This window comes from Mustela erminea, chromosome 11 (assembly GCF_009829155.1).
Source record: "Mustela erminea isolate mMusErm1 chromosome 11, mMusErm1.Pri, whole genome shotgun sequence".
NCBI classification, from domain to species: domain Eukaryota; kingdom Metazoa; phylum Chordata; class Mammalia; order Carnivora; family Mustelidae; genus Mustela; species Mustela erminea.
Genome location: NC_045624.1, coordinates 11,275,088 through 11,300,569, shown reverse-complemented (window position 1 = coordinate 11,300,569; position 25,482 = coordinate 11,275,088). Strand labels below are relative to the sequence as shown.

The 25,482-nt window shown below is 49.8% G+C and overlaps 1 protein-coding gene across 2 annotated transcripts in view; it reads left to right on the top strand.

The window, feature by feature from the left end:
- The window catches only part of CLCN1 (chloride voltage-gated channel 1), a 31,715-nt gene that overhangs the window by 561 nt on the left and 5,672 nt on the right, over nucleotides 1-25,482 (top strand). Inside the window, exons 2-20 of one of the 2 annotated variants that reach the window (XM_032304910.1) lie at nucleotides 2,351-2,471; nucleotides 3,471-3,602; nucleotides 4,043-4,171; nucleotides 4,398-4,531; nucleotides 5,606-5,683; nucleotides 6,691-6,769; nucleotides 12,321-12,446; nucleotides 12,716-12,800; nucleotides 13,014-13,115; nucleotides 13,410-13,494; nucleotides 13,742-13,891; nucleotides 18,532-18,601; nucleotides 18,790-18,900; nucleotides 20,678-20,891; nucleotides 21,122-21,255; nucleotides 23,890-24,134; nucleotides 24,408-24,519; nucleotides 24,867-24,946; nucleotides 25,196-25,234. In XM_032304910.1, coding sequence (XP_032160801.1) covers nucleotides 2,351-2,471; nucleotides 3,471-3,602; nucleotides 4,043-4,171; nucleotides 4,398-4,531; nucleotides 5,606-5,683; nucleotides 6,691-6,769; nucleotides 12,321-12,446; nucleotides 12,716-12,800; nucleotides 13,014-13,115; nucleotides 13,410-13,494; nucleotides 13,742-13,891; nucleotides 18,532-18,601; nucleotides 18,790-18,900; nucleotides 20,678-20,891; nucleotides 21,122-21,255; nucleotides 23,890-24,134; nucleotides 24,408-24,519; nucleotides 24,867-24,946; nucleotides 25,196-25,234 — 2,226 coding nt within the window. Of the gene's footprint in view, nucleotides 1-2,350; nucleotides 2,472-3,470; nucleotides 3,603-4,042; nucleotides 4,172-4,397; nucleotides 4,532-5,605; nucleotides 5,684-6,036; nucleotides 6,116-6,690; nucleotides 6,770-12,320; nucleotides 12,447-12,715; nucleotides 12,801-13,013; nucleotides 13,116-13,409; nucleotides 13,495-13,741; nucleotides 13,892-18,531; nucleotides 18,602-18,789; nucleotides 18,901-20,677; nucleotides 20,892-21,121; nucleotides 21,256-23,889; nucleotides 24,135-24,407; nucleotides 24,520-24,866; nucleotides 24,947-25,195; nucleotides 25,235-25,482 lie in introns of both variants that reach the window. The other variant, XM_032304911.1, reaches the window with a different exon arrangement.

Sequence of the window (25,482 nt, the reverse complement as noted above, 5' to 3'; positions counted from 1 at the left end):
ACGTGCGTGGAGTGACAGGCATGGGAACCCACACCCCTGTGTGTGCAAGCTGTGCCTTACACCCTCACCCCAATGCAGACACCGCCAGAGCTCTCCCTCCTGACCCTCAGCAGAACACGCACAAACACTGCTGAGAAGGCAGAAGGAAGGTGCTAAGAGAAGCAGAGGAAACTAACTGGATTGCTTGTGAGTGATCAAAGATACACCGGGGTCAACAGGAGCAGAAGAAACGCAATCAAACTTTTAGGTGGGAAGGGTTGATCAGATAAGAACCTATGCATCGGTAGGGGCCTGGGAAGGTAGAGGTGCATGTTCCTGGGGAGAGGGGATTGGGAGTGCCCAGGAATATCCAGGAATAACCTCCGTGCCCAGGAGTGGGGAGTGGTGCGTCGCAGACATCTAGAAAGGGGAAATGGGAGGGCGCAGCCACAGGGAGGCTTCTGAGGTTGCCCTGGATCCACAGGGAAGTGAGGGTCAGTGAGGAAAGGCGGTTGCAGAGTATCAGGATGGATCCTGTCAGGACCAGGAAGCCAGACTTGAAAGGTGTTTTAGCTAAAGATAGGTCCAGGAGCGATTAGGGGGATCTAGACAGGGTGGGGACCTGAGGGGGACTTCACGGGTGATCTCAGCATTGGGGGCCACAAGTCTGTAAGATTCACGCTGCAGCCTTAGTCCCCAGCATGAGGCAACCCTGGGGAAAGGCGGCAGCGGGGGGATGGGGACACCAAGTCAGAGGAGGCTGGAATGTGAGTGGAAGGGAGGGCGCTTCCTAGGGAAGCTGGAGCCTGCTCCGGCCTTGGAACACAGGATGGGATGGGACAGAAAGACCCCGCGCATGGCCTCGGGCTCCTCTCACCGGTTCACCAAGCTACCTGGGTGGGGAGAGTGACAGTGAGGAAACCAGGCAGATTAACATGGAGCTTTATGCGGGAAAGGACTGGTAAATTAATTTGGGAAGTAGAGTTGGCTTGAAAGCAAAGACAAGGGGTTTGGACTTCAGTTTTCCTCTGTTTAATTTTTATTATGGAAAATTTCAAACTTAAAAATAGACCCATATGATGAATCCCCAAAGCACCCCTTACCCAGCTGCAACAATGAGCAGGATTTTGCCGACATGGCTTCAGCTGTCCTTCCCAGGCCCGGCCTCCCTGCTCCACACACTGGTGCTTTTGTCCGTGACGCCCAGACGCAGCATCCCCTTCAGACTCCGGTCGTCCTTTCCCTCCCCAGACCTGCTTTGATGCCGTGCTCAGCCCTGAACCAGCTGGCTCTGATCTGGCTCTTTTCGGTGTTTCCCAGCCAGGGTTTGCTTTGGAGGACCCCGTCCCTCACCTCCACCAGCCTAGGACCAGAGGCCGCCGAGACAGCAGGAGAGGGACGTGCCCTAAGCTGCTCGGGTAGTGTCTGCCCTCTGAGGCCAGGTGGGACAGGGAGGGACACACTGTCTCCCTCAGTCACTAACCTCATCCCAGGAGATGAAACAGCCGTGAGCCGGGGCCGTTAGTGTGCGCCTGTCCAGAACTGGGGCGTAAACCCTGCCACTCATATTGTGAAATCAGATCTCTCTTACCCAGGCCCTCCCAGAACCAGCAACATGGCCTGGCCTGACCCTGGCCTCGGAGCACAGACCTAGTACAGCCGGGGAAGGACAGACTAAAAGCAGTGAGAGCCCTTGCTCCCCCTGCCCCAAACACACATGCTCTGCACAGCGATGAGAGCAGAGGCCTACCAGATCAGAGGGGTGCCGCTCTGCCCTCCCCACACTTAGTGAGCACCTAGTTATCCTGGTCCAGGGAGTCCCTTACCAGGACTGGCTCCTGTTTGTGCACATGAGCACAGGGAGGCAAGGTGGATGGGCTTTCTCTGAGCTTGGCAGAGCATCTGAGGGGCCTCAAGAAAGGCCAGACACACCAAGATGGAAAAACCAAGAGGCACCTTCTTGTCTGTCCTCATGAGTCCATGTGAGGATTCCTAGGAAGGAAGGGGGTAGCTAGGATGGTAGAGAGACAGGGGCTGAAGCACCGTAAGCTGGAACAAAACACCTCATTGACACGGATGTCCAGTCTTAGCAGAGTTCCTGTGTCTCTACTGCAGAGTAGGACTTGGCCTCCTTGAAGGCCTCCCTTGACCAAGATGGGCGCGGACAGAGAGAGGGTGAGGATGGACGGGTAGGTAAGAGTAGAAGCATGCAGAGAGCTCAGGGCGGGTTCTGCCACAAAAGGGTCCTATGCCAGGCCCTCAACACCCAGGAGTTTAAAAAGCTGTTTTCCCGGCAGGTCTCAGCACTTCCCTCTTACCTATTTCTTCTACCTCCAGCAAAACAGACCTTTCCCATTCTCTCTGTGTCCAGATTTATGGCCATTACAAACAGCAATTCTCAGACAAGGAGCAGGACACAAGGATGCCCAAGAAGACGGGCTCCAGGGAGAGCGTGGACAGCAAGGACGAGGACCACTCTTCTAAATGTCAAGGTGATGGGCTGCAGGCTAAAGGCATCTGGAGTGCAAGGAAGTACAGGGACTAAGAATCACTGGGAAGTTCCCGCCCTGCACCCTCCCCCTAGCCACCCTCCTCCTAGCAACAAAGAAAGGCTTCCCTCCCTGTCTCCTCTGGCTTTGCCTTATTCCCTACTCTCCCCCTCGCCCCCCAGGAAGCAAGAGTTTTAGAAGGCATTCAAGTATCCCAAGGGGAATTGGACTGGGTGCCTTTGGAAGGGACGGGGCACAGCTGGCAGAGAGGTGAATAGAAGCTTGCTGAATGGCCCAGACAGCAAGACCCTGGGGGCCCCGCTCTTCCAGGCCAGTCCTCGGTCAGAGCCCACGGTGGGAACCGGATGGCCGCTCTTCCAGGCCAGTCCTCGGTCAGAGCCCATGGTGGGCACCGGATGGCCACTCTCCTCTGCCGGCCTCGGTCAGAGCCCACGGTGGGCACCGGATGGCCGCTCTTCCAGGCCAGTCCTCGGTCAGAGCCCACGGTGGGGACCGGATGGCCACTCTCCTCTGCCGGCCTCGGTCAGAGCCCACGGTGGGCACCGGATGGCCGCTCTCCTCTGCCGGCCTCGGTCAGAGCCCACGGTGGGGACCGGATGGCCGCTCTCCTCTGCCGGCCTCGGGCAGAGCCCACGGTGGGCACCGGATGGCCGCTCTCCTCTGCCGGCCTCGGTCAGAGCCCACGGTGGGGACCGGATGGCCGCTCTTCCTGGCCAGTCCTCGGTCAGAGCCCACGGTGGGGACCGGATGGCCGCTCTTCCAGGCCAGTCCTCGGTCAGAGCCCACGGTGGGGACCGGATGGCCACTCTCCTCTGCCGGCCTCGGGCAGAGCCCACGGTGGGGACCGGATGGCCGCTCTCCTCTGCCGGCCTCGGGCAGAGCCCACGGTGGGGACCGGATGGCCGCTCTCCTCTGCCGGCCTCGGTCAGAGCCCACGGTGGGGACCGGATGGCCGCTCTCCTTTCCCTTCCCTCTTCTCAGGCTGTGTCCACCGCCTGGGACATGTGATGAGAAGAAAATTAGGAGAAGACTGGATCTTTCTGGTGCTCCTGGGACTGCTTATGGCTCTGGTTAGCTGGAGCATGGACTATGTCAGTGCCAAAACCCTTCAGGGTAGGTTCACCGTGGCCCTTCAGCCTCTCCCTCACGACGGCTATTTCTTGAGTTCCTGCCTAGGACAAGTTGGGTGTTCGGGGAGGCGGGTGTTGCCCAGAGGAGATCTGGCCCAGGCTAAGACCAGACCTGGACCCAGATCCATTTCTCCTGCCCCTTCGCCTGCTACCAGCCAAGCTGACGGTGCCCCTCTAATTCGGTGACCAACTCACCCCCATTTTCCCAGGACTTTTTTGGTTTGAGCACTGCCCACCCCGAGTCCCAGGCACCCCTCAGTTCTGGGCCAACCGGCACAGTTGCTAACAGTGTGCCTGCTCGAGTGGGGTTGGCAGCATGGTCGGGGCATGAGGACGTTCACGGCACATCGGTGCGCTGCGGCCGTGCGGGAGCGGCCACATCCCCGCCACCCTGGGACTGAACCCAGGCTCGTGTCTCTGCAGCCTACAAGTGGAGCTATTACCAGATGCAGCCCAGCCTGCCTCTGCAGTACCTGGTCTGGGTCACCTTCCCGCTCACTCTCATCCTCTTCAGCGCCCTCTTCTGCCACCTCATCTCTCCCCAGGCTGTTGGTGAGCGCTGACCCCGTCCTCCCCGCGCCATGTCGTCAGCACAGTCTCACTGGCCTCCAGACCTTTCCAGTCCACTCTCTCCTCCTGCCAGCCCTCCTGACAACCCTTTCCCCTACTCTGCCGTCGCCCCCCCCCCACCCCCATCGCCAAGTCCACTGTCTGGCCATTCCTCTCCCTTTGAAACTCTTGCTGGAAGCTGCGCATAATCATTCTTTGACCCTTCTAGGCTCTGGAATCCCTGAAATGAAGACGATACTCCGTGGGGTGATCCTGAAGGAATATCTCACCCTCAAGGCCTTTGTGGCCAAGGTTGTGGCCTTGACTGCGGGGCTGGGCAGTGGCATTCCTGTGGGGAAGGAGGTAGGTCCGCTGGTTCTCCAGCAGAGGGCAGCACTGAGCCCAGAGGGAGCCCCGGGCACAGGAAGAGGCAGTGCCAAGGGGCACCGGGGAAGGAAATCAATACTCAGGAAGTTCCTAGTCCTGACGCAGAATGACAGACCTGTCTGAGCTGGTAGGGACTTAGAGTGGAGCCTCCAGCCTGGCCACTGTGGACATTTGGGGCTGGGTAATTCTTGGTTCTGAGGGGCTGCCCTGTGCATTGTAGGAGGTTAGCAGCACCCGTGGCCTCTACTTCCTAGATGCCAGGAGTGCCCCCCCCCCCAGTTTTGACAATCAGAATAACTCCAGACACTGGCAAATGTCCCTGGGGTTGGAGGGAATAGAGAGTCTCCCCCAGTTGAGCACCAGTTTCCTTGTTTTAATATGTGGAAGCTGAGACCCAGAAAAAGGCTGTGCTTTTTCCAAGGTTCCGCTGCTGTGCATTCTTGCCCTGCTACAGTCGGGGATCCACATGGCAGCCAGAGTCGTCTTTTCAAAAAGCAATCAGTACTGGCTGACGTCTGCTTCGGAACTTGTAATGGCTGCCCAGTCCTCTCACAATAAAACCCCAACTTCTTACTGGGGCCTAGGAGACCTGTGCTGATCTGGCTTCTCTCTGGTCTCTGGTCCTCTCAAGCTGCCCTTCGTTCACTGTGTTTGGGTGACGAGCTCTTCCTGTTCCTCAGCCACACAAGCTGTTCCTGTACCAAGGCTCCTGCCCCTGCTGTTCTCTGTTGCTCCTGACATGCATGTGGCTCCCAGCCCCCTCTCAGGGAGATACTGCTCAGCTGTGACGGCTGAGTGCCCTCTCTAGTCCCCCACTGCACCCTCGTCTGCCCTGCCTCCTCCTCCCCTCACCCTCCCTCCTCTTCTGTCCCCAGAGCTTCCCCGAGATGCTGGTCCACCCCACCCCTTCCTCTCTGGATTGTAGATCCCGAGGGCACACCCTCTGTCTTGCTCACTACTGTATTTTGGGCACCCTGCTCAGTGCCTGGAGACACAAATCTCCTATCCGGACCCCCAGCCCCTGACCTGTCCACTCCTTCTCTCTCTCAGGGCCCTTTTGTCCACATCGCCAGCATCTGTGCTGCTGTCCTCAGCAGGTTCATGTCGATGTTCTGTGGAGTCTATGAGGTAAGGTTGAGAAAGTAAAATGAGGGAAGGGCTGTGTGTGTTCGGGGCCTGGGGAGGGCTGTCTGTGCTGGGCTGGACGCGATGCTGCTGTGGGGCACTGCGCTAACCCACGCTCCCTTACCCTCTTCACACACACCCCCACCCACCTACCCCAGCCACCTGTTGCCACCCCCAAGACACCCCTCCCTTCTTGATCCACACCCCTGCTCCAGACCTGCACCCTGGCCAGTTCCTCTGCTGCCCTCCTGTCTGCCCCTGTCCCTTGGTCTCCCTGCCCCCACCCCATCCCTCGTGAACACTGCTGCCAGCCGCAGCGCTCCACTCTCCTCGCCCTGCGTGCTTCTCTGTTGCAGACCGTGTCTGGGCAGCTTGATCTCCTGGTGTCGGCCTGTGCGGTGGGCGTGGGATGCTGCTTTGCAGCCCCTATTGGAGGCAAGTCCCACTTCCTCCCTACCCCGTTCCCCGAGCACGACTTGGAAGGGGGTTGGAGTGGCTGCCTAACCTTTGGGGTGGAGAGGGTGCTCGCCAACGGGACTAGCGGGTGGGCATTCAAGGAGTGACCCAGATCGCAGCCCCTGGCTTGCAGGCACCCTCTACTGTGTAGAGGGCTGTGTGTTCCTTTGTGGCTGGCGGCTGGTTTATGCAGGCTTTATTGGTACTGTCCGGAGTCCTTTCTGTTTCTCTTGCTACTGACACTTCTTGCCCTGGGCCGTCCCCATCTCCAGCCCCTCTCTGATGAGCACTTATTGCCTGACGTGCCTTCCACATAGTTATCTTTGATTTCATTTTCTGTGTTTGGACTTGCGCTATGAGGTCACTTCCTGTTTGCCAAACTAACTGAGTTTCACTTGGCCTGGGAATCACTGGGGAGGAGGGGGCCACTCTGATTCCCTGTGACTTAAGCCTCCCCTTCTGCCTTATTCCCCACCCTTGCTTGTTCTCCATTCCTCTCTGGCCCCCTCCCCTGCCCCTCCCATCTGTCTGTCTGTCTGTCTCTCCCCTAGTAGCAGCCGTACTATTACACTGACATGCTGACGGTGGGCTGTGCGGTAGGAGTCGGCTGTTGTTTTGGGACGCCACTTGGAGGCAAGTGATTCACCCCCTCCTACATCAGTCCGCTGCCCAGGCTGGCTCTCTCCAGCCAGGTTTTGTCAGCATCCCCAAATGCAGTATTGCCAGTTAAAACGAAAGTATGGCAAGAATAGCGAACTTTTACTGAGCATTTACTATGTGCTAGTGACATTCTAAGTGTCTCTCTACATTCACTCCTGCTAAAAGCCACATGAGAGCCACAGTGCAGAGGAGAGGAAGGAGAAAACTGATCACAGGGAGGGTAAGGGACTTGAGCGAGTGGGAGAGGCAGGAATGAAAACCCAAGCAGCCCCCCTGGTTCCGTCCTTGTCTTAAAGCCTGTCGATATGGTTGGGCGTGTTTGCCCTCCATTTACAACTACGTCTTCTACCAGGGGACTCTCCGTAGTTTGTTCTCCCAGGAAAAACTTCCATTTGTGCGTGTTATTAGGACACGGGTGTGTAGGTGGGCCTTACTTAGACCCACGGCCAGCTTTCATGAGGGCTAAAGATGGGAGTTAAACCCTGTAGCTCCCTGAGAGTAGCTTAAAGCTGACATTAGCTCCTTCTGCATGTGGAAGGCCAAGGGTGGCTTTTCGGACTGTCACCTGTGTCCTGGAACGCGACAAAGGGGTCCGGACAGGGAGAGCAGCTGTACCTGTTTGTTTACGACTCGGTGTGCGTTGTAATGGGATTGACGCAGTGGGACTACATGGATCATTCCTCGGGTCATTGGTGATAAAAAGGACACCCAGCTGACAACTGGGGGAACAAAATTGCTGGAAAAGCCTATGCTTCTTCCACACACCTGCTGTGAGAGCTATCTCTTCAATCATGACAATGTCATCAGTGCCTTCGTAGAGGAGTGTCCAGGTAGCTAACAGGGCCTGGCTCAGGAATGACGTAGGGATAAGCATTCAGAGTGAATGGAAGTGCGTCCTGCTCGCTTATCCTGACACTACAGCAGCCCACACCGCTCAAGGAGATCACATCAGCTAGCATCCTCTGCACTCTGGCTCTTGTCATTGAAGTCACTAGGCCCCCTGAGTGAGGGGTGTGTCTGAATTTCTGTACAGGTTAGACATTACACACTTACATTTATTCCCACTTTCACCTTTCCTTACTCTTTTTGCCTTACAAATCCAGAAGATCTAAACAACATTTTCAGACAGAAAGACTTTTTAAATTTTGGTTTTAATTAGCCAGATTCTTTTAAAATGAAGAGAATCTGGGTTTGGGGTTTTTTGTTTTGTTTTGTTTTGTTTGCATAAAACTGGAATTTCTAGGATGAATGAGGAAGGTTCTCTTGGAGACTTCAGTGGAGACTATAGGAAAGATAAGAGAGTTACAGATAAAACACGCCTCTTGATGTGAGAAAAGGTTCAGGACTAAAAAGTTGAGGTGCCATTTTCAGGATGTTTATATTGAGTACAAGTAATAAATGTCCTGGCAGGTAGTTTTATTTGATTGTTTTCCTTTTTTTTAATGATCATAGAATAATCCTGAAAGAAAAACAATTAGTAATAAGGTAATTTATTTGCTATGTAGCCAACTCTTAATTCCTTACACCACTGCAAAAAGTCCGCTTCCACATTCCGCTAAAACGGCAAACACCCTTTTGCTTCCATCACCTGTGCTCTGGGTGCTGTGCTCCCAGGCGCTCCCAGCTGAGAGGGTGGCCAGGCAGACAGACCGGTCCTCTAGCCCACTCAAAGACGTGTCTCCAGGGCCTCTTGGGCAAAGGGCAAAGAAGGCTGTGAAGACAGGGCGCTCCGGACAGAAGAAACGGCATCGCATAGTCGCGATCTGGGGGCTCTAATCACAGGAGATGAGAGAATCGCTAGAGGATGCAGGGGAACTTAGGAGGCTGCATCGTGAGGGTCCTCAGCGGCCACACACAAGAACATAGATTCTGTCCTCCAGGCTAGACTTTGTCCAAATGTGTTTTACAGAACATAGTTCTCCACGGCGTTAATAGATATAACAGGTGAAAGGGCCCCAAGGTCAAATAAGTTGGAAGATGCTATGTTAAACAGACCGACTGGAGAAGTGACCAGAATATTGGCTCTGCCGGCAGGCATTGCGACCATGCAAACTCTGGCTCAAACACAGCGTTTCCCACAGAACCCCTTTAGCGAGGAACTTCTCATGAGGCTCCTAGTATCTCACAGATGGACTTTGGGAGATTCGGTCATGGGCGAAGGGGAGCCACAGAAGAATTCTGAACAAGGAAGTGACATGTCAAACTGCACGTTCCTCCGATCCCTTTGGCAAAAGTGTGCGGAATAGAACTGGCCGTGGATTAACAGGATTCATCTGAGATTAACAAGAAGACTATTGTAGCCCTACTGCTAGATGCTGAGAGAGTGAACTGGATGGGGGCGGAGGAGAGACAGAGAGAAGGGGATGATACACTCGGAGTGATAAGAAGTCAAATTGACGGACCTGGAGGCTGATTTTGTGCAAGGTTTTATAAACGATGAGAGAGGAAGAGGAATTGGGGCCAGTTCCCAAAGTTCATTTTGAAGAAAACTGGATGGCCAGTGGTGCTAGTAAGCCAAACAAGGAATAGAGGAAGTGAAACAGGTCTGGAGGAGTTGATCAATTTTACTTTATTTTTTTTAAAAAAGAGAGATTTGTTTATTTATTTTGACGAAGGAGAGAGGGGAGGGGGGAGGGGCAGAGGGAGAGAACCTTCAGGCAGACTCCCTGCTGAGCCCTCAGCTCCATCCCTCCACCCACGAGATCATGACCTGACCCGAAACCGAGAGTCCAGAGTCAGATGCTTTACCAGCTGAGCCTCCCAGCTGCCCCCCGTTTTACTGTAGTTGGTTGAGTTTGAAGTTCCTGTGGCAGATCCAAGTGATACCAAATAGGCAGCCAGATGGGTGAGTTTGAAGTGCAGGAACCGAGCTGGAAACATCACTCTGCGACCCAGTAGCACGGAGGCGGCACTTGAAGCCGTGGGCATAAATGGAGCTAAGAGAGTGCGTCTGTGAGTAGCAAGGACAGGACACCAAGGCAAGGAAGGCCCTAGCCTGGGCGGAGGCAAAGGAGCCAGAGCAGGGGCACAGAGAACATCCAGGGTGCCAGGAGAGAGCCAACTCCAGAACCTTAGACACTAGAGAGTTTCCAAAAGCTGTTTGTGTTTGTAAGGCTTTGTTTGCTTTTAGAAGCACATTTTTTCTGTTTGGCTCCGACGAATATTAAAATCAGTTCTCATTCCTGAGGATACAGTGACAGACTGCTAGGGAAAGCATCCCAGAACCACCTCGTAGGAAAGAAAATCTAGCCTAGGGTTTCAAAAAAAATGGTTGTAAAATATGCATAAGTTGGATAGCTTATACCCCCAGCAAATCAAAGCTGGTTTGGTTTTATTACTACTCAAGAAAAGGAGAGACTTGCCCCACCTGCTTCCCCACTGTGTCAAATCGTCCTTTTAGCCGGAGGACACAGATGCCTCACCTGATGTGATTTGAGGAGCAGGGGCAGAAGGGGTGGCTGGCAGCTCTCTCTGCCCCCAATTCCGCCGTCCCTCGCTCCGTTTTCTGAAATTTCACCCGTTCTGTTCTCTCTTGTTCTCTTTCCTTCCCATCCTCTCCTCACGGTTCACACACAGAACAGGCACTAAGGCTTGATAATGTACCAGGCATGGGATTAGTTAGGTGGGGGGTTCCAAGGAATTTTTGATCCTGCAGAGAACTCTGAGATGGAAACAAATCACTCTGTCTGCAAGTGGCAAGTGCCCAAAAAGTCCCAAACTCTGAGACAGGAAGGTAATGAGAGGGGCCTTTTCTACTTGATGAGGGCTGCTGGGAATGCCCTTCGGCCAAGTGCTGCAGCTACTAGACGAGAGGGTAACGGTTGGGCCACCACCACCCCCCACCCCCATGCTGCAAGTAACTTCCTGTGACTGTGAAATAGAGGGGGGACTCTTGAGGAATATGAGAACTGTAACTTGGAGTACAGAACAGGGAGAAAAAGTGGCTGGGGTGTGAGATGCTCCCTGAAGGGGTAGAGGGGAGCTGGTGGGGGTCTCAGGCAGGCCAGCAACTGTCCACCATGGGCAGAAAGGAGGAGAAAAGCCTCATCTGGCTCATGGCCTCTCATGGGGCCAAGCTCTTCCCCATTTATCTGATGATATGCCTCAGTTCCCTGGCTTCTCCTCCTCATTTCTGATAAAGATGAAGTGTAACTAGGTCCTTTTGTCACCAATTTTTACTTTGGTTCTAATCAAAGTCCACTCCCTTATTCTTAATATGTTCAAAGGTTACTTTTTTTGCCGTCTCTTGAATTTTGTTTTTATGCCCTCCCTAGCGTTCCTTACTTTGTCCCTCCCCACGCCTACTGTTGGTCTCTACATCTACCAACTCCTTTTCCAGCCCACCATCTGCTCTTGGAAACAGTAGTGCTTAGGGCTTTCCATTAGCTTTCCTCCTATCTCATTCACCTTTTTTTTTTTTTTAAAGATTTTATTTATTTATTTATTTGACAGACAGAGATCACAAGTAGGCAGAGAGGCAGGCAGAGAGAGAGGAGGAAGCAGGCTCTCTGCTGAGCAGAGAGCCCGATGTGGGGCTCGATCCCAGGACTCTGGGACCATAACCTGAGCCGAAGGCAGAGGCTTTAACCCACTGAGCCACCCAGGTGCCCTCATTCACCTTTTTCTTAAGCAAAATCGTTTTTAACTTCTAGCCTCTTGGTTTTTCTCCTTGTTTGGTTCTTTTAAGTCAGGTTTTTATTTTATTTATTTATTTTTTTAACTCTGGGTGAATCTTCTACTTTCTTTTCTTGGAACATCGAGTATTATCAGCTCTCATGAAGTTTTGTTGTTTGGGTTTTTTTTTAAGATTGTATTTATTTATTTGACGGACAGAGATCACAAGTAGGCAAAGAGGCAGGCAGAGAGAGAGGGGAAGCAGGCTCCCCACTGAGCAGAGAGCCCCATGTGGGGCTCGATCCCAGGACCCCGGGATCATGACCTGATCTGAAGGCAGAGGCTTTAACCCACTGAGCCACCCAGGCGCCCCTCTCATGAAGTCTTTTTGTGTTCATTTTGGTTATTTGTTTTTTATGAACTTGCCCTACGGTATATGGCGCATGGGAGGAACGTGAGGGAGAGTCCCTATAAATCCCGAGCTCTGCTTGGCAACTCTGTGGAGCACCTGCTCTGGAAAGGTTCTCTGTCCTAACTTCTCTGCAGAAACTTGCATAACTGTGGACATGAGAATCCCACCCAACCCTACTTTCTAAGGGAGAGAGAGGGAGGACCTCCTGATCTTCCTGGTTTGTGGGTTAAGGACCACCCCCTCCCAGCCCATCCCTCTCTCCCCCCCACCGCCCCCCATCCCCGTATCTTTGATGGACCACATCCCCGGCCTGCAAACCACTGCCAGCAGGAGCCAGTGTATGGTTGCGAGCATGAGGTTCCAGGAGACCATCACTTCCCACTACTGCTTCCCTCACGACTTGGGTTTCAGCAAAAGCACCTCAGGCCCGCAGGCGGGAGAGTGTGGGGGAGAGCTGCTCGCTTTCCTCCGCGCCTGACTACGCCCACGCCCCTGCAGGCGTGCTGTTCAGCATCGAGGTCACCTCTACCTACTTTGCGGTGCGGAACTACTGGCGAGGATTCTTTGCGGCCACGTTCAGCGCCTTTGTTTTCCGCGTCCTGGCCGTGTGGAACAAGGACGCAGGTAGCCGGGCGGCCCGGGCTGCGGCTGGAACTGGGCTGGGGAACCGAAGTGCTTGGGGCCGTTTAGAGAAGGAATGGATGCCATTATTTGGAGAGAGGGCCCAAGGCCCAAGGATATAGGGCAGAGATCTAGGTCATAGCCTGGGCGGAAGGAAAGAGCTGACCCGCAGCGGAGGACTCCAGCCTCCCCCAATCCCCGGCTCACCCCCCGCCCCCAGCACCGGGTTTCTGTGGTGCTCCCACCGTGATGCCTGGCTTTCCGTCCCTCAGTCACCATCACTGCTCTCTTCAGAACCAATTTCCGAATGGATTTCCCCTTTGATCTGCAGGAGCTCCCAGCCTTCGCCGTCATCGGGTCAGTGGGCTTGGCCGCTTGGGAGTGGTGAGCCGGACGCGGGGCGCGGCTGCGGCCGGAAGGGGCCCCGGCTGGAAGGAGGGGGGCAGGCCTGGCTAAGTGTGCATCGCTGAGGGCAAGAGGGCAGGAAGGGAGGGTGGACGCCTGGTATTTGTCTCCCGCTGAGGGCCGGTCCTGAAGAGGGTTCCATTGCTGTATAACTTACGCCCGCAGGATTTGCTGTGGCTTCCTGGGAGCTGTGTTTGTGTACCTGCATCGCCAAGTCATGCTCGGTGTCCGAAAGAACAAGGCCCTCAGCCAGTTTCTGGCGAAGCAGTGAGTCACTGCCCTCCTGTGTCCTACCCGGTTCCATTCTGCTTTCTCCATGAGCCCCTCCCTTTTAATCTTTGTCAAAGGCCGTCCTTGGCTTTAGGTGGCTCGGATGAAATATGGGAGCCCAATATACCACACAGGGGGGAGCAAGGGGCGTGGCCTGCCCCTTAAAAGTTGCTTTTTGGTGACAAAAATGTCGTGTGTTTAAAGAGCTGAGGCTGCGTGGGCCCAGCTCGCTGGCTCAGCGTGGCGTCCCCCGGGGCTAACTTGCAGGGTTCCAATCTGTTTCTTTTTCAGCCGCCTGCTGTATCCCGGAATAGTCACCTTCATCATTGCCTCACTCACCTTTCCGCCAGGAATGGGTCAATTCATGGCTGGAGAGGTCAGCTCCAAGGAGTCTGGGGGGTGGGAGGGGTCAGGTCACTGAGCACAAGACCAGACTCAGCCAGGGCAGGGCCACAGCAGACGTTCCTCAGGCTTCTGAGCTCTTTTGCTCAAAGGTAGAACCTCTCCCCCGAAAGAAGAGCAGGAGGGTTCCTCAAACAATGAGACTGGGGGAGCAGTTCTGTACAGAGCGCTAGTACCTGACATCCTTGGAGACCTCCCCCTTCTGCTTCCTCCTCTCACAGCTGATGCCTCGTGAAGCCATCAGTACCCTGTTTGACAACAACACGTGGGTGAAGCATGTGGGTGACCCTGAAAGCCTGGGCCGGTCGGCCGTGTGGATCCACCCACAGGTCAATGTGGTCATCATCATCTTCCTCTTCTTTATCATGAAGGTACCCCTCCTTGCAGTCCTAACCCCTTAAGCTTCTGTCCCTTTTCAACCGGGAACCCACGGTTTGCCTAAGAACTTCATTGGGGCTTTGTCCGACCTAAAGAGAAATAGCTATGCTCCCATAGCCTAGGTGAGTTGCTCATCTACAGAAGTGAGCCCATATCTGGGTTAATTGCTCCCTTCATGTCAACCTAGCAATGTTGCCATAATTACCATAAGCCTGCTAAAGGTTCTACTTGCTAAATGATCAAGACGTCACAGCAGCCTAGTAAATGAGGAACAGACAAGGTTGAGCAACTTAGATAACTGTGTAAACACCCGGCATAAATTAACCAAATCCCCCACATATTAGATAATTAGGTACTTCATTCTCCTATATCCAGTGATCTATCTTTAGATGATTTGCATATCCATTTGTCCCTACCTAGTGGGTAATCTCTTTTCTAGAATTGCCAAAGAGATTAAATATTTAACTCAATTTTTTAGTGACTATAAATAATTTTTAAGACTTTATTTATTTATTTAGAGAGAGCATGCTCTTGAGCTCAGGGAGGAACAGAGGGAGCAGGAGAGAGAGAGAATCTTACCCAGACTCCCTGCTGAGCATGGAGCCCAACATGTGACTCAATCCCACAAACCTAGGATCATGACCTGAGGCAAAATCAAGATTCAGACACTTAACTGACTGAGCCACGCAGGTGCCGTATAAGTAATTTATATGCATGTTGTTATTTCCCCTTTTGCTGGTGAGGCCATGAGGATTTTGCCACTTGCAAGCTATTTTCTCTTCATTGCAATTAGGGAACCAAAGCTGGCCTCTTCCACGTCTTCATAGGCTTCTCAGTCACTGCTTTATACAAACACACTCTTATTTCCACCCCCAGTTGTACATTTATTACAATTGCTGCTTTCCCCATTTTGTTTTCTTTCTCCGTGATTGCCTTATTACAAATCCTATGTCTTGCCTGAATGATCCAGCATTTTCCTCTGTACATTAAGGTTCTCATTCAAAAGTCTATCCACACTGAACGTTCATGCTTTTGAATATTCACTTATTCATGACACATTTTTTGAATCTATATTTTCCCAGGATATGAGTCACTAAGTTATATTTACATTATAATAGCTGTCATGGGATCATTTATTCCATAAATGTTATTACACACCTACCGTGTGCCAAATATATAATATTTGATTGTTGTACTTTGGCAAATCTCATGCTTGTGGTTGAAAAAAATGTCTTTGTTTTTGGCTGCTCCTTTAATGTACTTGTCAAGGACCCTGTGATTAAAGACATCAGGTGCTTGACACACCAGGTTCCAACTTTGTGACTTATGTTCTCAGGATTTGCTCTGGGTTTCTGGAAGCTGCATCTCTGCATGTTCTTTCCCGTTCTGCTCCATGTGGGTTCAGTGGATCGGCAGCTTCAATATTTTGTACATCCACTTTACTACTTTCAAAAGATTTGATATTTTCATCGTAAGTTCGTTCTAAGCCTTGTTAAGGAATTGACTTTAGGACTTTCAATACAGAGTTCCTCTTCTCTAACTTATAAATCCCAGCTTCCTGCAAGTAACCAAATCCAAGCTTTGATAGCCTCTCAGGATTTATTGTTCAAGGGTAATGATTGTGTTTTCCTGATGTTCCTCTAGACTGAACTATATGGTAACTTTGGGATCATACATATTTTTAAAATGTCAAGCTCTTGCAAAGTTTTGTAGAAACAAAATACCATATATTTTTCGCCATTTCCCCTACACCTCACCTCACCTCCCCAGATTCCCAAGTATGTATCTGGATTTGACTTCATAGATTAAAGTTTATTCTGGGAGGCCTGCTTGGATTATACAGCAGGACTCAACTGTTGTCGCTATTATTAATTTCTCACTGAATCACATCCTTGATAATGTTTACATCATGCACGTAACAGGGGAAGAAACTCTCATACTTCCTGGGCTATATTTCAAGCCTCACAGTTTGTATCAGGCCTATGCCATTCCATAACATTTAAAAATGTAGGGGCACCTGGGTGGCTCAGTGGGTTAAGGCCTCTGCCTTGGGCTCAGATCATGATCTCAGGGTCCTGGGATGGAGCCCTGCACTGGCCTCTCTGCTCAGTGGGGAGCCTGCTTCCCCACCTCTCTCTCTGCCTGCTTGTGATCTCTGTCTGTCAAATAAATGAATAAAATCTAAAAAAAAAAAAAAAATTAAAATGTAACTAACACCACTCATTGCTATAAATCCATGGTATTGTCCAATTATCACTGTTTCCAGCATTTTCACTTTTCTGTAATTGGACCCATATGCATCCATCCCTTTATCTATTCCTAAGTGTAGATGATAGGCTACATAACCAGATTAGAATATGAAAGTGACTGGAACTATTTTTCCACAGTCTGGTTTGAAATTTAGCCTGTATGGGCTTCCAGCGGTATTCACACAGGCAGATAAGCTTCTCCCCTATTGATGAAGGGAACTTCCATCTTCCCCAGTCTTAAGACATGGAAATATCAGCATGCTGTAAGCTAACAGCTGCTACAATGGGTATGAATAAAATTACAACTTCTCAGTTTCCCTATTTAATAAGTCTAAAGTCATTACCTAGTATCACTGACCAGCATAGCCTGAGGCTCTGTAGAATTCTCTGTGGCACTCCTTCTTGTGAAGGGTCTGACTAAAGTAGAATCTGTCATGGTGGGTCTCTAGCTTCCCAATTCTCCAGCGCTGGATGTTTAAATTCTTGGGAGTTATTTGTGTTCTACATTATTTACATTGCATCTGGATCTTTCCTTTGGTGTGCTAATAGCTCGAAAAGTTTGCTAACCTCGGGTCATTCTTTGTCCTTAGGAGTTGTTCACTTCAGGGCCCTCTGATCCTCATCTGTTCTTACACATATCTTGGAGGATAATCCAAAATTCATCCTCTGAAATCAGACCTATCAGCCACCTATAATCTGTATTACTGGAGCTTTCAGATTAACCCGAGCCTACAAAATCCCACACGGCTTTCATGTGCTTATTCCAAAGAGATGGTACAAAGTAGTTCAAGGGGTCTCCAGTTGTTACATGTCAGAATCATTTGCAAAGGTTAAGTAAGCTACAAATACCCAGAACTCCGTGTCCACACTGACCGACATGGTGTCTGGTCATCTGCAGGTTCAACAAATTCCCCAACGAGCATTTCTGTGGGGCGTTTCAGCAAATAGTAGCTCTGAGAAGCCTTTTCTGTGCTGCATGGACGCTATTTGACCAAGCTCTCTTCTTTCTTTCCTTCCTTCCTCCTTCCCTCCCCAGTGATCTACCTACATGCTACCCGCATTGATGAGCACCCCACCAGGACTGAGAGCAGGCAGAGAAAACAAGACACAAGGTTGCTTTATACTCAAGGCTTTCTCAGTCTATAATGTCTTCATCTGTACCTTTGACTTCTCAGCTGGTCATATTCTGACATGAAGAAGTATGCATTTTTGCCTCATCTCAGAGCTTCTGGGATGAAGCCTTCTTAGAGCCTTTGGCATGGCCTCTTGACATCAGCCCTAGATCAAGGGAATCTTTCTACAGTTCAGAATAGTAAGAAATGTATTTCTCATTAGTTTACAATGCACTTGGTACAGATTTTCAATTACAAATATTTCAATCCTGGCAATTTGTTCTAATTTAGCTGCTACCATCTTTTACCACATGAATTTGAGATCTTTTTGTAAGATTGGCTTACTTATTTTAGAAGTTATATATAAAACCTGTTTCTACATTTTCATGGTGTATCTCTTATTTTTATTTCTTTACAGGTATTTTAAAGGTTCAACCAGTGCTCATTTTTCCATTCTGTTTCTTAATTCTTCCACATTTCTTTGCCACAGAATGTGTGTGTTACTTTTGCTAAAATTGTTCTGGTTTCTTTTGGAATATTACCTGACAAAGTTGACCTTCGAGATCTTTTCTGTTGTACTGGCTAACTTTCTCAATGTGTCCTTCCAGTATGGCTAGGATAGATTTGATCTTTTGAACCTCTGTTTAATGTGGTTTGATGTTAAAGGAAATGACTCAGGCAGGACAGTCTTCACTCCAGGTTCCTTTGTGAGGTTTGCCATATAAATGGGTTTATAAATAACTGTATCATTAAATTAGTCACATAGGAAGTCACTGAGACTCTAAGATGTCTAACACTTAGAGCTGAGCTCTTTTTCAGAGACAATCTGACCAGGAAAAGATAACCCTCCAGCTTCAAGAGTTTCAGGCTCTTATGCTGAGGTGAACTTTTTGGGCTAGGAGGGTATAGTATAGGCTATACTATCCCTTCTGAAGCAGTGACAGGAATCTTCAGGGGCTCTGCTTCTTGTTCTAGATTGCCTAAAGGCAAATATAGTCATTCCAAGGGGAAACGATCATCAAGAGGAACTCTTACGATGTTGTCTTTGGTAGTTTTTGGGTAAGCACTCCACGTTTTTTGATTCTGAAGAAAGAGTACAGACAAGATGGCTTCTGGACGAATTAGCTACCCCAGGGTTTCTGTGACTCTTGAGGCAAGAGGAAGGGTTGGAAGTGGGGAGGAAGTGGAATAGGGATGTGTGTGTGTGTGTGTGTGTGTGTGTGTGTGTTGGGCAGAGTTGAGAGGGTGTCCTGATGCCTCTTTTTACCCCAGTTCTGGATGTCCATCGTGGCCACCACTATGCCCATACCCTGCGGAGGCTTCATGCCTGTGTTCGTGCTAGGTAAGTTCTGATGGGAAGCCTGGGATCTTGCTGACAGCTGCAATCTCGGGTACTGGGCAATTAAGGAAAGGCCTGGAAGGCCAGGGGTTGTATTTGGTCTTAATGCCCAAGAAGGGCTTGGCTCTGAAATATAGAGGATAAGGAACTTGGATCTTTCAACACCTTCCTTCCTTTTGTCTTTCCTCTAGGAGCTGCATTCGGAAGGCTGGTAGGAGAGATCATGGCTATGCTATTCCCTGATGGTATCTTATTTGATGATATCATCTACAAGATCCTACCTGGGGGCTATGCAGTAATTGGTGAGACACATTCCACCCTCTGGTAACCCCTAATAGCCACATGCAAACTCTCCCATGACATCTTTATTCCAGACAAACTACATAATGTGGTTTTAATTTTATGCTATTTGATTCAACTTTCATTCAAATAATCAACCCTTGGCTTTGACTCTCATTAGCTCTTACTGAACGTTTTTGAAGCTCAGTTTCTTTATGTAGAAAAGGGATTATGGGAATTAAATGAGATAATAAGAATGAAAGCACCTAGGATTGTGTCTGAATGTTTGGTAAGGGTTTTTTCCTTCCTTCCAAAGAATTATAGAAACCGCAGTGCAGGTGACTGGCTTGGATACTCCCAAACTGCAGATGGGCTAATACTGACAGGACTTTAAAGTACCTGACTAAGAGCAAAGAAACATGGTCTCTACTCATCCCTGTCACTTGTCACCTGGATGACAGTGGAACAAGTTACCTACCTTTCTGCACCAGAGTTTCTTTATTATAAAATGACTTCTGAGATATCTTACAACCCTCACATTCTGAGAACCTGTGATAATCTTTTTCTCATTAAATCCCAAATCCCATCCAACCAAAACCCTGTCTAACAAACACAGTGGCCTGTATAATCCTCAAAATTATTATGCCTCCCCGCTCCTGCTCTTCCCCATCAAAACCCCATAACACCTACAGCCGTGCCTCCCTTAAATACAGAAGCATTAGGCAGCTTTCCAGTGCATATGGTGTCCTTACCCCTCATCACAGACCTTTATGAAAAGCCTCTTTCATCCATAAGAATCCTCAGCTCTCATTCCCCATCCTCATGACTCTCCGGTGTCACCCATCTTCCCTGGTGGACATTTCCCGGAATACGTATCTCTTGTGACAGTTGATGTTCTGAAGTATGTCATGTGTACCATCTTGCAGAATTAGTCCTCCCAGTATTTCCCTTTTGTGACTTTTCTTATTTTTTTTTTTTAAAGTAAGCTCTACACCCAACTAGGGAGCAGAACTCACAGCCCTGAGATCGAGAGTCACGTGCTCTCTCAATTACGCCCCTGTCGTTGGTGTCTTTTTCCTGTTCTCTTCTCTCGTGTATCTTCTAGTGACTATTTCTGTTGATGGGAAAACAATGAAAAATAATATTCTGTTTTCAAAGAGTTCATAGAATCATAACATTTTAGATCTGCAAGGGCTTTACAACTTATTCAATGACCTTTTTTTCCCTTAGAGATGATAGTATGGGATTCCAAAAGGATCAAGTTCTACACACACAGTTGAGAAACTATAGAATCAGAATCTGACACAGGTGTTATTACTCCAAGTCCTCACCATGAGTCCTGGGTTTTGACTCCCTTCACTCATATGTTGTTGACATTAAAACCTGAGGTCCAGTAGAAAATGCTGTCACCGGGTTTTAGAATGCTCAATTAAGAATGATCCAAACTTTTGGGGTGCCTGGCTAGTTCAGTCAGTAGAATATGTGATTCTTGATCTGAGGGTTGTGAGTTTGAGCCTCATGTTGGATATAGAGAATATTAAAAAAAAAAAAAATGATCCAAACTTTCAAAAGCAAGGAATAGATAAGACATCACTATCTTCATCTTACAAAGGAAAATTTGGGCACACACAATGATTTTGTAAATTGCCAAAGGACACAGAATGAGATCAAAATGATTTGCTGACAGTTTTCTAGCTCCTACTCTTGACAGATGGTTGTGTCAGGAGTGTTGACACTGACCAGGATCACATCCCCCATGTGGCAGCCCTAACCCACTGATACATTCCTGTGTCATTCTAGGGGCAGCCGCGCTGACCGGTGCAGTATCCCACACAGTCTCCACAGCTGTGATTTGCTTCGAATTAACGGGTCAGATTGCCCACATCTTACCCATGATGGTGGCTGTCATCTTGGCCAACATGGTGGCTCAGAGCCTTCAGCCCTCCCTCTATGACAGCATCATCCAGGTCAAGAAGCTACCCTACTTGCCTGACCTTGGTTGGAACCAGCTCAGGTCAGGGCACCAGCTGGAATTAGTTCAGGCTTGATGGGGTGGAGGTGGGAGCTACTGAGATTAGGATCAACATTTGGGAATACTGCTTTTTAGTGATTTTTATGTTCCCATGTACTTAATGAGTATTATGAGTGACATGATGCATGGTAAACCTCATGGGAAGAATGGAAGGAACAGCAAAGGAACAAGTTTATGGTGGGGCTAACGCCCCATGCCTTCTCCCCCCGTAGTAAATTCACCATCTTTGTTGAGGACATCATGGTACGTGATGTGAAGTTTGTTTCAGCCACTTGCACTTATGGGGAATTGCAAACCCTGCTCCAGACCACCACAGTCAAGACTTTACCACTGGTTGATTCAAAAGGTGAGTGGGAAGAAAGGAAGCAGACTCCTGAGCCAGTGACCTGAACCAGGGCTCCACAGAGCTGGAGGAGGCACTGTAGTGCGGGCTTATCTTTAGGGATCACCCAGTCTGCCACAGGATACCCAGCTTGTGTTCCTAGTCAACACGATCATCTTCAAGGAGGAAAAATACTGCCAGAACACAAGCAAAAGAAGGAAGTTAAAAATACAGTCAGAGAGGGGCACCAGGAGGCTCAGTGAGTCGAGCACCAGACTCTTGATTTCAGCTGGGGTTGCACTTTCTGGATCATAATCTCTGGGTCGTGAAATCAAGCCTGAACTGGGCTCCATGCTCAGCGGTGTGTCTGCTTGGGATTCTTTCTCTCCCTCTGCCCCTCCCCCCATTCTCGCTCTCTCTAAAGTACATGAATCTTTAAAAAAAAAAAAAAATTCAATTAGAGAACTAAAGAGCCGATGCTCTTTAGTCACTGTAGCTATGTCCTCTAAAGTCACTGAACACTGAACTAGGGTTACTATACTGAAACACTGCCCTGGAAAAAATACAGGGTTAGTTTCCTCCTGTCTCATTTTCTTCAACCGATGAATGCATAAACTTATTTTATGTGTGTCTTTCTTTATATACTGTCGATTCATTAACTAGCATTCATGGCCAACCGGGCTACACCTCATGCCTGAACAAAGCTTACCTAACAGGTATACTTTCTCCATAAGGCACATCACAGCCTTCTTGTTTGGGGGGTAGGGGGGAGGGGTGGGGAGGATGTCAAACAGCAGAATCACTAACACAAAACCAACAGAAGTGTGAAAGTGTGACATCAAATGGACAATGAAAAGAATGCTTGGTTATAATATGAGGGCCGAGAGGAGAAGCGGAATGTAACTTTTCTAACCTCAGCTGGGAACGTGTTGGGGGAGGCTCCAGTGGTTTGCTGCGCTGTGCAAGTCTGTGAATGATGGTGGAGGCATCTTGAGCCCTAATTGGGGTTTACAAATACCTGGACTTCAGCCAGGAGGCAAATTGGCAAACAGGGCATTCCTGAATAGTGAGGCCCCACTGTAAAACCCTAGCCCCTTATGTGGTTCTCTTTGCTACTTAGTTGAATGGTAGCTGTTCTTCAGTGCCCAACTTGAGGGGCAAATGAAACTGTTCCATATGAAAGAGTGAGTGGTTTTACTCCTTTCTAATTTTTTAAGAGAATTTATTTATTATTCTTAAAGAGAGAGAGAGCGAGCGTGGGAGGGAGGGGCAGAGGGAAAGGGAGAGAGAGAAATCCAAGCAGATTCTATGCTGAGCCCGGAGCCCAGCACGGGTCTTGAGCTCATGACACTGAGATCACAAACCAGACTGAAACCAAGAGTTGGACCCTTAGCCAACTGCACCCCGAGGCACCCCTTTTTAAAATTATTCATTCGTTTGTTTGTTTCTGGAAGTTTGTTTGTTTCTGGAATGGCCTTACAGCAGCTCTTTCCCTTCCTTCACCACCCTTTTCGTCCACCTTTTGCATTTAATTCTGCTCTGTATTATGATTTTTTAAGTTTTTTTTTCATTTATTTGACAGAGCACAAGCAGGGGGAACAGTAGGCACAGGGAGAGGGAGAAGCAGGCTCCCCACTGAGCAGGGAGCCCTTTGTGGGGCTCGATCCCAGGAACCCGGGATCATGACCTGAGCCAAAGGCAGATGCTTAACCCACTGAACCACCCCGGCACCTCTATATTATTTCTTATTGGAGTTTATATCTATGTCTCACTAGGCTGAGAATTCTTTGAGGGCAGAGACTATAACTTCTATCTCCTTCAGACTGCCTCCTTCTAGGTATTTACTAGATATTAAGTAAACACTTCCTAATGTTTGAATTCATGTAATTAAGAAGAATCATGTAGGGCCATTTGGAGCCATTAAGTTTGTTAGTTCCTGATTTCAGATAATCAGAATGTCCATGTTGTTTAAGTTAGATTCATTTTAATATTTTTCCAAAATCCCAAATACTTTGGAAGTGGTCTCTAAAGCAGTGGCTTTTCACTGGAGCAGGGGTACAGCCAAGGAGGTACAGGGTTTTCATAATAGTGACTAAGACCTAATGGTAAGATTTATCTTAATAACACTGTTGTAATTTTATGGGCTTAAAACAATGAAAATACTCTTCCATATATGAAAGATCTTCCCAGGAAAAGGAGACATTTTGTTTACATATCCTAGAAGGACCCACAGTCTTTAAGTGATTAAACCTCAGTTATCCTTGTAGACTTCTTTCTAAGTATATTTACATCTCAGTCTATATAAATGGCTTTTGAAGTCTTTCTTTCGCTCGAGATAGGATTGATTAGCCATTTTAGTACCAAGTTCACCTATTTACAAACAGCCTATATAAGGAAGGGCTTGCATCAAAATAAGTATAAATTAACACCAATTAGCATACTATCAATTGGGTCTCTAAGTGCTAAATGAGTGAAATAAAAAGGATTGAATGAGGTCAGTCCTGGAAGATGTATGAAATGAATCTTCAGGAAGAGAGGGGAAGAGCTGGAAAAAGAAGCAGGGGTGCTTGGCTTCTGTCCCCAGCTCAGTCCTGCAGAGCGGGTTGGAGGGGGCAGGGAACCATGCAGGCCCTCAGGCTGAGCTTGGCTCTCCCCCAGATTCAATGATCCTGCTGGGCTCCGTGGAGCGGTCAGAGCTGCAGGCCCTCCTACAGCGTCACCTGTGCCCGGAGCGGAGGCTGCGGGCGGCCCAGGACATGGCCAGGAAGCTGTCCGAGCTGCCCTTCGACGGGAAGGCTCTGCTGGCTGGCAAGGGGCACCAAGGCATCTCCCCTGAGGGCCGGAGGGAGTCCTTTGCCTTTGTGGATGAGGATGAAGATGAGGACCTCTCTGGGAAGCCTGAGGTGACCAGGCAGGGACGGGCTGCGGGAGGAGGATGGATCAGGGCAAAGGGAAACTGGGAGGAGGGAGATGGGATGCTGGTCACCAAGAAAGTCAAAGAGCCCAGTGCACCCGGGGGCAGGGACTGAAGGAGATCAGGTTGCAGATGATGGTACCATCGAGAACTGAAAGGGATATAGGAATTCTGAACGGGTGTGAGGGTGAATGGATATAGACAGAATTCCTGGGACACCAGCCTCTTCCCCAGGACTGAGAATTTTTACTGTTCCTTATAGCTGCCTCCTCTCCCTCCTCCTCACCCCTTTCCTACTGCCCCGTTGTCCTCCGAAGAGTCCAATGGGCCCCTGCCCAGCCACAAACAGCAGCCAGAAGCCCCGGAACCTGCAGGTGAAGATTCTCCCAGCATGCACCCGCATTCGTGCCTCCTGGGCGCTCTCTGGGCTCTCCTCCACCCAAGGGCTGCTACTGTGAGGAGGGACGAGGGCCAAGGGAGGCGGGAAGGGAGTTGTGATCATTGAATCTCCGTATGACTGTCCCGAGTGGTGGGAGCAAGGGCTGATTCAGGAGGGTAGGATAGAGAGTATCTGTAGAGGGAGGCATCTGGGAAGAGCACACTGTGTGTGGCAAAGTGTCAGGGGCCCCTCGCTGCCTCCCATCGCCCGTGGCCCCGGCCCTTTCCTCCCAGGACAGACAGGACTTTGTCTCCATTTCCACCTGCTCGCCACTCCTCTCAGGTCAAAGACCCTCTGTCTTTCGGTCCCTGCTGCGCTGCTTACTGGGCAGACCTCGCCCCACAAAGAAGAAAACAACCCAGGTAAGAGCAGATGTGCTGTGGAGGGTGGACAGGGAAAGGACCACGTCTCTGAAGACTGAGAGTGCCATGGTCCTTAAATCGAGGGGGAGGAGGTCCCAGCATAGGGACGCTTCATCACAGGGCAGGAAGGATGAACAGGAAAGTAGGCATCTGTGGCCCTGGCCTGTGAGGGTTGCTAATGGCCAGGGGAACCACAGCTGTCATGGGGAGAAAAGGGAAAGAACTTGGACCTGTGGCTTTCTTCTCTAGGAGTCCACGGATTTAGTGGACTACATGTCGCCTGAAGAGGTAAGAGAAAACAGCCGTCTGGGATGGATCGTTCTGTCAGGTGAAGGCTTTGCTCACTTGCTTCATTGTGTTGTAACAGTAAGATGCTAGTCTAGGCCAGAAGGCATTCTGAGAGGTTGAGAATGAGACGTAATTATGGAGAAAGGGATGGGCCCATTGCTCAGAGGTGAGGGAAACGTGATGGTCTCAGAGGGATCAGAGGAGAAAGACTGTGAGCTTCCACGCATAGATGGGACCAACAGTGCTAA